Below are 14,589 nucleotides of genomic sequence, written 5' to 3'. Positions count from 1 at the left end.
ATGCTCACGACCGTTACAGCGTGTATTTAAAGCAAAAATCATCTGCTTCCACTTAGTGGCACTACTAGGGTCAGTCCTATGCAACTGGCACGAAATTTGGATATATATTTTCTTTCAGATGTAGAAACACGCCTACCAACTTTCTTTTATGTCGCATAACTCCTTGTTGGTGATGTTTAATTGATAAGTCTTTCTGTATATCAGTACGTAACTACGCAGTCACAAACTGACAAATGCAGCCTGAATTTAAACAGGTACAATAAATGTAGCTGCCGCCGACGAACTATGCTGCTTGAAAGCTGTCTACAGGCCAATAAATAAGTACATAAAGAATAAAGCTGCCACTGTTTTCACTAAATTATTGGTTTAGAACTGCTGCACAACAGAACTTTAAATGTGCTACTTTATGTCATTAAGGAAGAATAAACGATGCTTGTTTGTAACGTGTGCGCGTTAAATTAATATCTAAAATCGGGACAAAGATTTTAGATTTTCTGGTGGAAGTTTCGGAAATACATGTCAAAAAAGGTTGGGAAAATATGGAATACAGTGCTGTCTGACACTGATACTTCCCATTACCTGATATCAATTATATTACCGCAAAGTGCCAAGTAAAGTAATGAAACCCATCCCATCTGGCGCCTGGGACGACAAAACATAAAATCTAAGTTTGTGGCATTTCGACATCCCCTGCTTTCGTAGCGACGGAACACAGTTTAATGTTTATGTTGCAAATAACAGTAACTATTACTTACGTTTTCCAACTCTATTCACTTGTCTACATGACAAATAGCGTACAACAACTACTAAGGGATGTGACTGCATATATTAGCACAGCTTCATCCGATTCCTCTTGTAGATGCTACTGATAGAAATCATATCATCAATCTGCGGAGGCACCAGCATATGGATAACTTAACAGAATTCCCAGTCCTGCTTGCTTTGCACTTTGAAATCTCTCTAATTATATTGAACTGCAAACCATATTGCTAGTACACTTTCATTCAGTAGTGTCCTTTACTAAAATATTACGTGACAGAGTAAAAAAAGAAAAAAAGTAGGCCCTGTTTAAAGAAAAGTGCAGTCAGAACATTGTGTTACGAATGTTAAGAATGATAATGGAATATCCTGCAGCAGTGACTTTAGGGACATAGGGCTTCTTATCATGTTTACTATTAAAAACGGTCTTGATCACAACTTATAAATAAATAAAAAATTGTGATCAAGACTGTTTTTAATAGTAAATATTTGTAACATATTGATCACTGTCACTCCCATAATGTATTCAAAAGTAATCTCCTTATAATGGTTTTACTTCCTAAAATAATATGTGGTTAGTAAAAAAAAAGAGTGCATTCGTGGTGAACTGTAGAGTTAACTACCACAATACTAGAGTAAAACTTTTGAGATACACCATACATAAATCCGAGTGCACAGTTCAGAATTGAATTTTATATTCTGGTGCAAAAGTCTGTAACAGGTTGTTGGTAAACTTCAGGCAGCGAATTGAAAATTCCGACTCAGAAACAAGCCAAACTATAGCTTATGAGCCACACCTATTATTTGTAAGAAAAATGAAGTTTCAAACGCTTTTAAAACTGTAAAAATATTACCTGTATTTGTCAGAAGTGATATATTACAGAAATGAGGTGTTTTGTCTTCGTGAAATCGTTCTTCAGGACAGCGCGAATAGTTTCACATAATTGAGTGTAACAACACACAATGCTTGTATCGAAACTCCTAGTGAGAATTCTAGCTCCCTGGAGCTTCTTCCTGTTGCCATGAGCCTTAACGTCAGCGTCTGGCGCTCACATGGAATAATTGCTCTCCCCACATAAATTTTATCCGTATTATACGATGGACTATGAGCGTCAAACATAAGTATGTGTGCCCATCTGCAAATAATCACGCCAATCATCGGGTTCGCCATGCAACTCGCGAAGTAACCATTCTGATCGGACTTTGTTTCTTGCATTTTATATTTTATTTATTTGTTTTTTGCAGCTCAAGTTGCGAACAGAGACCATTACAGAATTTCCTCCATCACGAATTTCGTAATAAATTGGATAAACTTTGAGGTTGGAGAGCCTAGTTGCTTGCCGCTGAAATTTCATATCTTGACCGATAGATGGCGTGCGAGTAGTCGATTTACGGCATGCACAGACATTTGCGCAGATATATCACTGCCTTTGGACGGGCCATGGGCCGAGTTCATTTGAGTTACCTGTAGTAAAATTTAGACTTACAACCGCACCTTTACCGATCATAAGACATATTTCTTGTACTTTCTCGCATTAAAGTCTTGCACTTCAGTTATTTTACATATGCAGTATATTTGTTATATGTAATTGTACAAGCAACAAATTATATTATAGTCATACACACTGTACTATTAAAATAACGCATTTCTCCGCACGATATATATTTGTACGTCATACAATCGCCTGAATGTATAAACAAATATAAAACATTTATGATCGACGACAGCTTGTGCACTTCTGTCGAGGTTCACAATGGGAAGTACTATATCTTTCTACTGTTATCTTTGAGAATTCCTCTTGCTCTCCCCGCCCACCGCCGAACTACAGTGTTTAAAAGTACCTGTTGTCGCTTCCATCGATCAGTAGGCGGTGGACGTTGGAAGCTGATGTATGCTGAGGGCAAGTGCAGGTACGTCAGTGAGGTGTGGTGTTGTGTTTTTTTTTTTTTTAATTTCGTTTTGTTGTGGCGGGGTGAACACTGTTTATTTTCAGTTTTCCTATCCGTACAACATAATTTTCTTCTTTTAGGGATTGTTAGGATGTGAACTTGGATGTGCTGAACCAATTTTGATTGTAGGGTTATACATTTGCCCATGTATGAATACGATAATTGTATTGCCACTGATAAAGTAAAGAACAACACGAAAGTAGCTTAAACACTTTCTTTTTTGTTAACTACTACTTCAACTGTTAATTTCTGGCGTAATTTATCGTCGCAGATGTACCGGTATTTTGGCGCGTACATGCGCATTTTCACATAACAATGTGTAATTTTTAATTGCACAAGGATAGCATTCACTTTTTCTTAAGGATAGCGTTAATTTAGTTAGCTTTAATCACCAAGTGTCCGCTTAGAATAATGTTTACAGGAAACCCGTCGATTCGAGAGTGCAAAGCTACTTAAGGTAAGAACGCATATAGTTTGCTCTTGAGAATCTTATATTTTTAAGATTTGCAGCTTTTAATATGGCCAGAACAAAGATATCTAATTGTCCGTGTTGCTACACATAACGCGCTTTGATCCTAGACCGCTTTCGCATAAATGTTTGTTTTCCACCTGTTAGTTTTTCTCCGTCTGGACGGTTCTATTACGATGTGCCGAGAGTTTACAGTTGAAATCGTACGAGAGTTATTATGTATATACGGTTTTACCCTCTTTTGTCGTAAGGAACGGGTATTTAAATCAATACCTCGTAGTATCATCTTTCCTTTTCCACCATTTGTGTAAATGTGCGGTGGCTTTGCAATAAGTGGGATGGTAGAGATTTTTTTTTTTTCCCCGCTGAAGTGGACGGTTGTGTTGAGATATCCTGAGTGAGCCACACTGAACCGAACCACTGATTTGTTGCTACTGAAACTGCGTCAACAGTAACTTAAGTAATCTGTTTCTTGTAGTACAGTGCTCCTTATTAAATTTTAGAAAATGTGAATTTTTTCGAAACTTAACAGTTCAACGCTGATAATTTAAAACTCTCTTGACAAAAATTCCAAATGACGTACGTGTATATAGCTCCCAGATGATCGTTAGGGCACTTCATTACGCTCATGGTACACTAGTCATTGTCATTTATAATGAATGCCTATTTATTAGTCATCAGTCATTGTATGTGAGAAAATGTATAGATTTGGAAACCATATTTTCAGATCTATGTATATATTGTGTCATTTATGTCATATAAATATAGCTTCACTTTCTTTGTCAACTGTAAGTTGTTGCTGCACCGGATGATACTACTGTTTTGTTGCTGCACGGTAAGTTTACATTTCGATGTACGACAAAATTAGTCTCTCTCTCTCTCTCTCTCTCTCTCTCTCTCTCTCTCTCTCTGTGTGTGTGTGTGTGTGTGTGTGTGTGTGTGTGTGTGTGTGTGTGTGGGCGCGCGCGCGGCATTTTTCTTTCTTCTGTGCGTCCATAAAGCTAGTGTTGCTATATGCGCGCAGTAAGCGTTGTTCAGTCTATGACGTGGTCAGTTTTTCTTCAGTTAACTGGGGAACAGGTAAACATGTTATTTGAAACAAAACTCGAACTTGACACGCAAAACGGGCCAATAAAGTACTAGCACATTGATATTATACCCCTGGTAAGAGTGTTTTAGTGTGTGAAATGATGCGCTACAATCATCATAACTATCAAGCACTAGTTTCTTCAATGTTATCGATTCTTTATTTGGTACCAGTATTTCAGAGTACGTGTGATGCAGTAGGTTAGTGTGGATGTGACTGCTATTTTAGATATATTAAACTATGCCCAGAAAATTAGTAGTGGAATGCTAATTCTGAATTTGTTAATAATTACTCATTCAAGCCAATAATGCAGTATTAGATTTATGTTATGTAGTCTGTTAAATGTGTCTCATGGTCTCCATAATTTTATTCCAGGTTGCAATAACAGAGGCAATTAACCCTGCCACAATAAGATGGCAGCCTCACAGACAGGTTTGTCTGCAAGTGTATCAACAGCAAAAACTGATCAATCTGAGGATAATGAGGCTAAGGAAGATCAGAAAACACACACTCAAAGTGCTGAAACAAAAGAGCATGGCTCAGAATCTACATATCACGAAAACCCTAACCAGGAGTCAAAGAATGTCAATACACCGGAAAACAAAGAAACTGGGCTAGAAGAAAAATTGACCAGTGAAGATAATAAGGAGACTACCAAGTTAGGTGAAATGGAATCTAAGTCACTATCAGAAGTTCATGATACGAAAGCCAGTACAGATCTTGACAGTGATGACAGAAAGTTAGTAGGTGATAACCGTAGCAAAACAAAATCAGTTGGAGGTGGTGAAACTATAAAAGAAGCTGAAAGTTCAGAAAGTAAGACAGCCCTCAGCTTAGAGACCACAAAGGATGACAGTGAGGAAGCATCTGTGTCAGCAAGGAATATAGAAAGCAAGGAGACAGAGGATGATACAAAGAAGATTCCAGATGACAAACATTCAGAAAAGGAGGTGGGCGAGGATCCCAAAGACAGCCCAGCAGGGATTTCAGATGGTAAGACAGAGAGAACTGTTGGTGCAGAAAAGAGTTCTGAAACCCCAGGAGATAAAGGGGGAGAGGATACTGCACCTAGTAAAGATGATGGAATAAAGAGTGACATACAGAATGTTGCTGCAGATGAAGACACAGTTAGCAAAGATGCAGGGGTAGCTGTAGGAACTGAAAGTCAAATCACGGAAAATCCAGAGAATAAGGGAGCTGATAATGTTGTGGGTATGGCAGATGACAAAGATGAGGTGTGTGCAAAGAAAAGCGATGACACATCTGCAGCTGATAATAAAGAAGCCACTGAACAGACAAAAGAGGACAAGAATGAACCTGGCAAGGAGCCTGATGCAGAGCCAGAAGAACCCCTAGTACCTAAAATTCCAAATGGTGTTGCTTCGAAAGGTAAAGGCAGACGCAAAGGGACTCCAAAGAGAGCAGTACCAGATGATACACCCGAACCATCTACATCGTCTGCTGAAACAAAATCTACACGAACACAACCAGCTAAGAAGGAAACTGCACAGCCATCATCTAAAAAGCGAAAGGCACCAGAAGAACAACGTGCACAACCGACAAGGCGCAGCAAACGCAGGAAGGTCCACGGCTGGGGAGCAAAGCGCAAAACCAGATCTCTTAGAGATCAATGATATGTGGAGGAGTCGAGTGCTCACGCATCGGATGACAGTGAGCCGACTGACAGTGAAAAGGACACTGAAACAACCTCAGATGTATCAATGACTGGCACTTCTCAGAAAACCTTGTGAGAGCACTGGATGTACTAAATTTTAGGTAAGGCAGTTGTGTTCCAAAAAGTATTCAGATTAATACTCAGGTTCGTGAATGTATTCTCTTCGTGAAATACACAGTCAACTCTTAGTTTGTATAATTTCATTTCTGTTTGTCTCCTGGAAGCAAGTATTGCCATATATTCCCATTTGTGAGTTGGTAGCTATGTAAGTTTGTACTTTTATAACAACAATGATTAAGGTTTGACGATTTATAACTGTGCAGTGCGAGAACTATGTGGGATGTTTGTTGGTTCCCCATTGTGGATATGGCAGTTCAACAGTGTTGTAGAAAAATTAATTTTCCAAATTAATTGGTGTTTACAACTTTTCATGTTCTTTAATTGGATTTTGCTAGTGGAAGAGAAAGCATCATTGGTAGCAATTATTGACATCTTCAAGAACGTAAACTGCTAAACCAACTGCTCAAAAAGCTGCTGTCCACTGCTAATGACAATTAGATCTTTTAATTCTGTTTTTTTGCTATGTCATGTGACACTTGGTCTCAGAATGGAGCATTGTTACCAGCACTATTATTATGTAAGCCTGTCTTAACATGTTACAGGTCCCTCAACTTTTTGAGGTATATCACGTTTCTCATGGTCCTCCTCTTCCCGTTGCCATGACGTTTTTTTATATTACAATATCAGTGTTACTGTGGACATAGCTGTTCTTTTCTTCATTCTTTTATAGTACGTCAAACCATTTACCAAGTATGCAGGATGAGGAGGTTGTGCTTTCCTGAATATGTAACTGCAGATCACCCCCCCCCCCCCCCCCCCCCACACACACACACACACACACACACAGGTGACACCTACCTATAAAAATTCATCCTGCCTTTCTAGGAGAGCCACCAATTTGCCCTGGCAGACAGTTATTTTCTGTGACAATGAAGAGATGTCTTAACTCACCGTGGAAAAGATAAGGGTCCCATGGCATTTTTCATTTATTTTGATGTATTTTGACCTACTGCAAGCAGTTATACTTTTAACATTTATTATTTAAGAAGCATGTTTGAATTAATCGTACCATTTCCTCATAATACAAGACTTAAAATTAATAAATGAAAGAGCATCTTCCTGAAGATCAGGTTACAAACAATTTTTTTTCCAGGTTGCAACTGTGTCAGATGGCTGATAAAGATGTGGATGTTGTAATTGGCAATGAGTAAGTGGTGAACCAATATGAATGGGTATGGCGGGACTAAAAAGTGAAACTGAACTGAAGCCACAAAGGAAGCTTCTGAAGAAAGCAGAGTATCAAACCATGTCTTTAGTATTTACATTTCAATGTTCTGAAGATTTATTTGTGTACTGTGAAGAAAGTTGTGTCTGAAGATGGCTGGTGACACTTTAGCCAGAGGTTCCACATTTTTGTTTGAATTTTATGAAAGTTAAATAATATTTTTTCTGTCTGAAGATGACAGGTATAGAGAGTCGGTGATGATGACAGGTAGATACATTCGGTGATAACTTCTTACATGCAAATATTTACTATACTTCCTAGGTGGCAGTAAACTGTGTACAGGGCGTAACTAAGTTCCCTTTACAGACTTTGAGGACAGGTTCTTTACACTAAAAAGTCTAGTATGCATGGGCTCTAAGGTGCATACTTTAGAAGCTATGAACACTTTTTCATTTTCAATACTATGAAAAATGTCTCTGATACTGCAAGGTCTTTGCTTTTCATATTTTAAGACGAGGTAGAATGGACCAGAACATTAGAAAACAATTTCAGCAAACATAGATTGTAAAATGCATACCGTAAGAGCTATGTGCACACTTTTTCATCTTCACTACTGTGACACATTTCTTCTATTGAACAAGTGCCCAGAGCTCTTAATAGGCATGATAGAGCCCATGTTTACTCGACTTTATTATTTTGGTATAAGGAACCTGCCCTCGAGGACTGTAAAGGGAATTTAGTTACACCCTGTATATTTTTACCCCTCATCTTTTATTTGTCTTGCTATATCTCATTTGGCCCATAGTCATCAATGACTTAATTGCCTAACTTTTGAATAGCTGAGCTACAGCCCTCCATTTCATTGGGCAGTCAAGTCATCTGTCACCTGGTACGTATAAATTTGGATCATGTTTATATAGTTGAATGTTTTCATTTGATTTCACTAACAATAGATTTACGGAAGACGAACATTATTGATGTATCTGTAATGCTGTTAAGAACTACAGCTAATTTATCAATATATTGAATGTTGTAATTGGAAAATTGTGAAGATATATGTGCAAAATATAAAGAAATTATTTCTGTGTGTATAATGCTGACAAGTATAGCAGCCACTCCATGTATTTAAATGTTTTAATGTGAATTTTGTGAGAATGTAACTGTGAAGTAGTCAAAACTCCAGCTGTTTCTGCACATTTGTTTGTGTCACTTTTGAAAGACTGTTTTACTGTTCTATAAGAGCATCAAGTTTAGTTACATAGCCATGCATTATTGTGACATATATGAAAATCACCATTTCAGTGTAACAGCATTGAAGAATTGAATGTCTTACAGTTGTACAAAAATGTACATAATATCTGTGGGTAAGAAATTTGCTGTCAGCTGTGACTAACGTAATAATGCAGCCATCATTTGAGTTCAAGACAGTAAGGAAATGAAATATTACTTTAAGAGTATAGTTTTTCGCAGCAGCAGGATATAATTTGGCCTGCTGAAATGTAATCACCAGGTGATGAAGTTGATCGCTAGAGATGGACAAATATGATGCAACAGAAATTCAAGGTGAAGCATTTATTTGTTTAGTAACCAACGGCATTGCTTTGCTGGCGCGACTGGTTCCTGCCCCAGTGACCAGCAAGCAACGTTGGCCCCTGTCAGTACCTGGATGGGTGACTGTAAACACCCCCCCCCCCTCTCCGTTTAGTGGCTGGCAGCCAATTCCAAATTCCTAATAAGTAAAGTGTTACCAATTGTGATTTAGTTATTAAAATTATTTGTGTGGCCAAATGACGTTTACTGAAGTATCAGATTTGTCCTCTCAATTTTGGATTTCTCTGTAAGGGAAAGGCTTGGTACTAATCTGATGGTGAATATCCCATGAAAACTGTTTTGTGTTGGAACTTTGTACTTCAGGACGTTATATGTACTTTGCTTCCCCTGAACTACTTAATCTCACTGATTTATTTATTCGTATGGCATCTGATTCACTTTAAGACCACATCATGTTGTAGAGCTCTGCCAAATGTGATGTCACTTATGGGCTGGTAGGTGGAACCTTAAGCAACTGGTGTGGTACAACAAAGCAAGGGAGTAGTATTTTCATTTATAAATTCTCACCTGATTTCATTTTAATTACAGCAAAGTGAAGATTTTACAGGTTTCTCAGATGTCTACTGTAGTGAATGACCAATTCATTGTTTATTGTATTCTGTGTTCAAAAAGTAGCTTTTAGAAGATATTCATTATTTCTGTCATGATTGATTGGTGGTGTTAATGTCAAAGGTGCTTCAGAGAACAACTAAAATCGTTTTGTAAACAATGACTGTGTTTTATTAAATGGGCATTGAAGGTTTTGAAGAACTAACAGTTGTTTGAGAAGATAAAACCATGCATTCATTGTGAATTCATTAGTTGTATTTGAAGCAAAAGAATCTGCTTTCATTGAAATGATGATTGAGAAGATGCAAGAATGTGGGTGGTGAAATGATAATCATTATAAAAAAAAACAACACATTTGCTACACAGTCCTTGGCTGATGTCAGACTGTGCAAATACAGAAAGTTATTAGCAGAAAGAAAATACAAATTTGAATTGTAAAGCTATTTTTTTAAAAAATAATTCTAACTGTACACTGAAAGCAAGCTAATTCATGGAGTAACTATTGTGAAACATTTATATATGATGATTTTCTCTACTTACTTTTCTTTAATTGCTTTGAATACCAATTTCACTTTATTTCACAAGTCTTAAAATTAGAGTTTAATTGTATATTTTTTTACGGCAGAAATAGATTATAAATTACTCATTACAATGTGTCAGTGATGGAGATGCCAGCTGAAACTCTTTCAAAAGGTGATACTCGATACATAACTTTCCAGGTAGAACAAGCACAGCAAGCAACCACTATAACCTGTATGTATCACATATTGACTGTGTGTTTTGTCTCGTAGCAGAAATGGTCTGTCTCGGTGTTAAATGTTTAAGATAAATACCATTTAAGTTGCTTACAAAATTGATGTATGCTATTCCTATGTTCATAATTTTGATATATGTGAAATAAACTATAAATGTAATTTCTGTGTGTGTTAATTTTCTTGGTTTTAATTCACTACAATTATCTTATAGAGGCTGTATATAAATTCAGCATATTAATTTATCGTGAAAGTAGAGTCATTACCATTGTTGAAGATGTTGATTACAAGTCAATAATGTATGTACGGGAGAACAACAAACAATTGTGATTTGAAGTTTTAATGGAAAGGCCCTGGGTAAGAAAATGATTGCGACACAAATGATAAAGATATTGTTAAAAAGAAGTCCATTTCTTTTTCTACAGAAGACAAAGTTACATTCTGCCATTGTGAATGCATCAACAACTGGTATGCGCATATATATTTGGCAACAAATTGATATTCTCCTCATTTAATACAGAATGCAACAGCAGTTTCCTCAAGAAACAACAGGGATGGCTGGTGATAAAACAAGCATATAGGGAGTTCTATTTTGAAGGTGAGAGGGTCTGGCAGAGTTTGAATTTTAAGTCTGAAGAGGAAGTAGCTGTCACTGTTGCTCCCATATGGAGGAAGGTAATGGCAGGGAAGGATTAATTGTTTGCAAGGGGGTCAGTACTTTGTTGGTGGCAAAATGAGAAGTTACTTGTCAGTGACTGCTTGTAAGTTAAATTGTATTCCTAACAGTAATATGAAATAGGCATGGAAATGGACCTGACTAGGATTATTGAGATGGTTATGAAGTTGTGGATATTGAAGTGTTTGCATTTTGGTGACTGGCTCTTCCACATATATGATCCCAGGACCTTTCTTACACCAAATCCAATGCAGTTTACTGGAAGTAGTGGGTGGTTAAGTGAAATGTCAGGCCTGGCAGTTGGGTCATTGTTTTCTGAGGACAATGAGGTAACCACGGGGCTCAAATCAGTGACACAGACTGTGAAATGCGTGGAAAGACTGAATTGTTACATAAAAATATAGTAGTTGTGACAATATGAGGACGGCAAATTATCATGTTGTGTTTCAATTCAGACATTGCACCTGTAACATACATGATACTGCACTTTGTTAAGTGGAATTATTTTCTTGAATATATGGACGTTTCCACTGATCATGTGGGACAGTAGACAGAACCAAAAAAGTGGATGTGTCAGATGAAATACAAATCACAAGAGCAGATTCTTGTGTCATAGCTCCACATTACCAGGCTGTTGAACAGTAAGCAGCATAAATACAAATCGGTTATTCTTAATACATTAAAAACTTTGGATTCCTCAACTATGATTCAGGGTTTGTATTGCTGAGAGATTGATGATGTGACAGTCTTCCTGTATCCATGCTCTCTCTCTGGATTCTGCAAAATGTGGGGTGTGTAGAGGTCCCCCCAATGGTCCATGAACTCACATTGAAACTGCAAAATTCCCAGAGAGAGGTTAACAGCACAGTCCAAAAGTATGCACAGTATTCTTGTAAATGTACAATACATGCTCAATAGCACCAAGGTTAGATGGCCTTGAGAACACAGCAATTCTGAGGGATTTTACTGGGGAACTAGTAATGAAATTGACAAAAGTCTGGAAATTTGAAACATTTTAGTTGCTGCATTGGCTTGCTGACTGTTCCAGTCTCCAAAGGAATGATGTAGGGAAGGAAAATGATGCTCATGATCTGCAGGCAAATGTCTATATGGATATTCTGTGAAAACTGATGGCAAACATAGTATGAGGTATCAACTCACCAATGAGATTCTGATGCTCCCACACTGCCATGGTTACATACCAAAATGTCGCAGAATTTATGAGTCAAAATAGCTTTCTTTCTTGTTTAAAGCACTGAGTGATGATAATCCTGTGCCCAGACTATTTTTCGTATCTATGGTGCATGATTAATACAATTTATCATCTGAAGGTGACTTCTATATGTTATGGCGACTGTGACATGACTGCACACCTGCAAATCTTGTGAAAATGCTATTTTATTTGTGATACTTCAAAGAATGCATTTTTTACTGTGATACTATAATACTTACATGAAACAGACATTCAAGCTGTGTTCAAATACCATTTTCACTTCCAAAAGTAGTGGCCTCGTATCAGTTATAGAGAACAGCTCTCAAGATAACACAACTGAAACGTAAATATTGCTTGAGAAGGTAAAGAGAGGAGGAATGTAGTATCTGGTGGCATATATCAGCTGGAAATGAGATAACTGCATTGCATTTCACTCCATTACTCGATACTGCATATACTGTAAGATATCTGTGATGGAATACGACCATCCAGTTTTTGCTGGACTTACCTGAAATCAACAATGCCATTATTCAAAGAACGAATTATCAGAGTATAAGCAGATGGAAGAAAGATATACCTTGTCGTAGCAAGTGCAAAAGCTCATTGAGAAAATTGACTTCCAAATATGAGGCATTTGAAACTGCAGCACAAGAAAGGATAGTAAATAATGAAATTTTACTTATTTCGAATAAACAATATAGTGCAAAAAAAGTGAATAAATTTGTAAGTGATCTGACAGTATACAGGATGTGAAACTTAACTACACAGAGCTGCCACATCTGACAGCAACATTGGCTCTAACCCAGCAAGGCATAAAAGTCAAACTGAGTTTGGATCGCAAATCAGTACTTCCTTGCTGTTTCAGCTCTATGCCAGAGATCATCACTTGTAGTGGCTGGAGAGTGGTGGTGTAGCCATTTCTCAGCAGCCCATGTCCAGATGTTTCCTATGGGTGAGAGATCTGGAGAATGTGCAGTTGTGGATAGCAATCTAACACCTTCCATGTCAAGGTCTGTCATGGAGACCTCAATGATAAGACATAGTCACCGGCCTTAACATGTTAGAAATGTAATGCCACATTACCGGCTTACCAAACCAGATATGATTGTGGTGTGTACCCAACAGCACCTCACAAAATTACACAATGTGATTCAAATGCAATTTGGTAACAACCGTTCTCTTCGGAGCCTCCAGAAATAGATACATCCACACCATTTCAGTACGCAGAACCAGGACTCATCTGAAAACATGAAGCAATGCCACATCTGTATCCAGTGTTGTGGATTGGTGCACTACTATTAGCATGTCTCTCTCTCTGGTGACACAACAAGAAAAACCGTAACAGTGGCTGCTGTGCTGACAGTCTGGTGTTACAGATGTCACGAGGACTGTGAGCATGCTTGACTTGTTGCAGTCTAGCCCATTTCCAGGCTCAAAGTATGTGATGTGGCTATATTCTGCAACACAGCCTAGCAAACAATATGTGTGCCCTCTTGGGCACTAGTTGTGTTGGGGCTAATGAGATCCTGCACGACATCAAGTACGTTCCTCGCAAACCCATCAATTTCATATTTGCATGACAGTTTGGGGGATCTCAATCAACATGAGCAGCAATATCATAGAACAATAAACCATGAACTATAAAGGCCTAGATTCATTATATACAGTATTAAGATGACATTAGTCTTAAATACTTATTGCAATTGTGCTAAATTGTCAATCATTTCTATATCCAATGTATGTAAGTACTTTTCACGGTATTTCGACATTTGTTGCATGCCGTCTTCTTCATGGCATTGCAATTTTAATGATTAAAGAATGGTTGGTACCTGGCAACAATCATGCTCTTTGCTGATCTGTCAAAATATAAACACCCTCATCTGTGGGAATGGATGTAGTTGGGCCCTGTGGAAAGTGCAAAATAGAACAATACTTTACAAAAAAAGGTTCCTTAATTAAATTTGGGCAAATTTAGAGGTAACACTAGTCAAACCAATCTCTATAAGAAAATCAAATTATATGTTCACTATGGTAAGGTCATTAAGACATTCGTTTCCCATGGTATTCCTTCACTCATTTTTAATGTACTTTAACATTGAAAAAGAATGTTCTCCAGTTCAGCTGGTGATCAGTAAATATGTAAGACTATTTCTACAGTTGGGAAACATGATTATGATCAATTTTCCATTAAAAGTTCATAGAACTGCAGTCCCAAGGGCTCATGCTTTTTGCTGTCATTAGCAGCAGCCACACTTGTTTTGTGCAGCTCAGCAAACTGCGCCAGTCTGTCACCTAGAATTTCTTCCAAATAATCTGGGTAAGCACTGATGATAATTGGAATTCCTTTTAAGATCTCTTCTGCTGCTAAAAGATGTAAAATCCTGAAGTATTCCAAATACACTAGCCACATGATTATACACTTCGATGTGTTCACCTAATGCCCATGGCACACTATCAATTTTGACCATAAACACCTGAATTTGAAAATGTTGACCAGGCGTTTGATTTTCTCCAACTTCAAGTGCAGCACAGCCACTGAAATGGCCGTACTTCGTATTTCAGT

General features: G+C 37.7%; 1 protein-coding gene across 2 annotated transcripts; it reads left to right on the top strand.

Moving 5' to 3' along the window:
• Positions 1-2,552: 2,552 nt before the first annotated feature.
• Positions 2,553-10,299, top strand: LOC124721916 (proteoglycan 4-like). 2 transcript variants are annotated; one of them, XM_047247069.1, is made up of 3 exons: positions 2,553-2,670; positions 4,641-6,041; positions 7,154-10,299. In XM_047247069.1, the coding sequence occupies exon 2, from the start codon at positions 4,679-4,681 to the stop codon at positions 5,897-5,899; it is 1,221 nt and encodes a 406-aa protein (XP_047103025.1). In that variant the 5' UTR covers positions 2,553-2,670; positions 4,641-4,678; the 3' UTR covers positions 5,900-6,041; positions 7,154-10,299. The 2 variants fall into 2 exon arrangements, with proteins under 2 accessions (XP_047103025.1, XP_047103026.1); XM_047247070.1 differs by lacking the exon at positions 2,553-2,670 and adding an exon at positions 3,035-3,166.
• The last annotated feature ends 4,290 nt before the right edge of the window (positions 10,300-14,589 follow it).

Source organism: Schistocerca piceifrons, chromosome X, assembly GCF_021461385.2.
Source record: "Schistocerca piceifrons isolate TAMUIC-IGC-003096 chromosome X, iqSchPice1.1, whole genome shotgun sequence".
Classification (NCBI taxonomy): domain Eukaryota; kingdom Metazoa; phylum Arthropoda; class Insecta; order Orthoptera; family Acrididae; genus Schistocerca; species Schistocerca piceifrons.
Note: the sequence above shows the minus strand (reverse complement) of the source record. Positions and strands in the feature narration are given on the sequence as shown.

Excerpts from the sequence above, each read along its gene's own strand:
- LOC124721916 (XM_047247069.1), top strand. The coding sequence starts at position 4,679 with ATGGCAGCCTCACAGACAGGTTTGTCTGCAAGTGTATCAACAGCAAAA.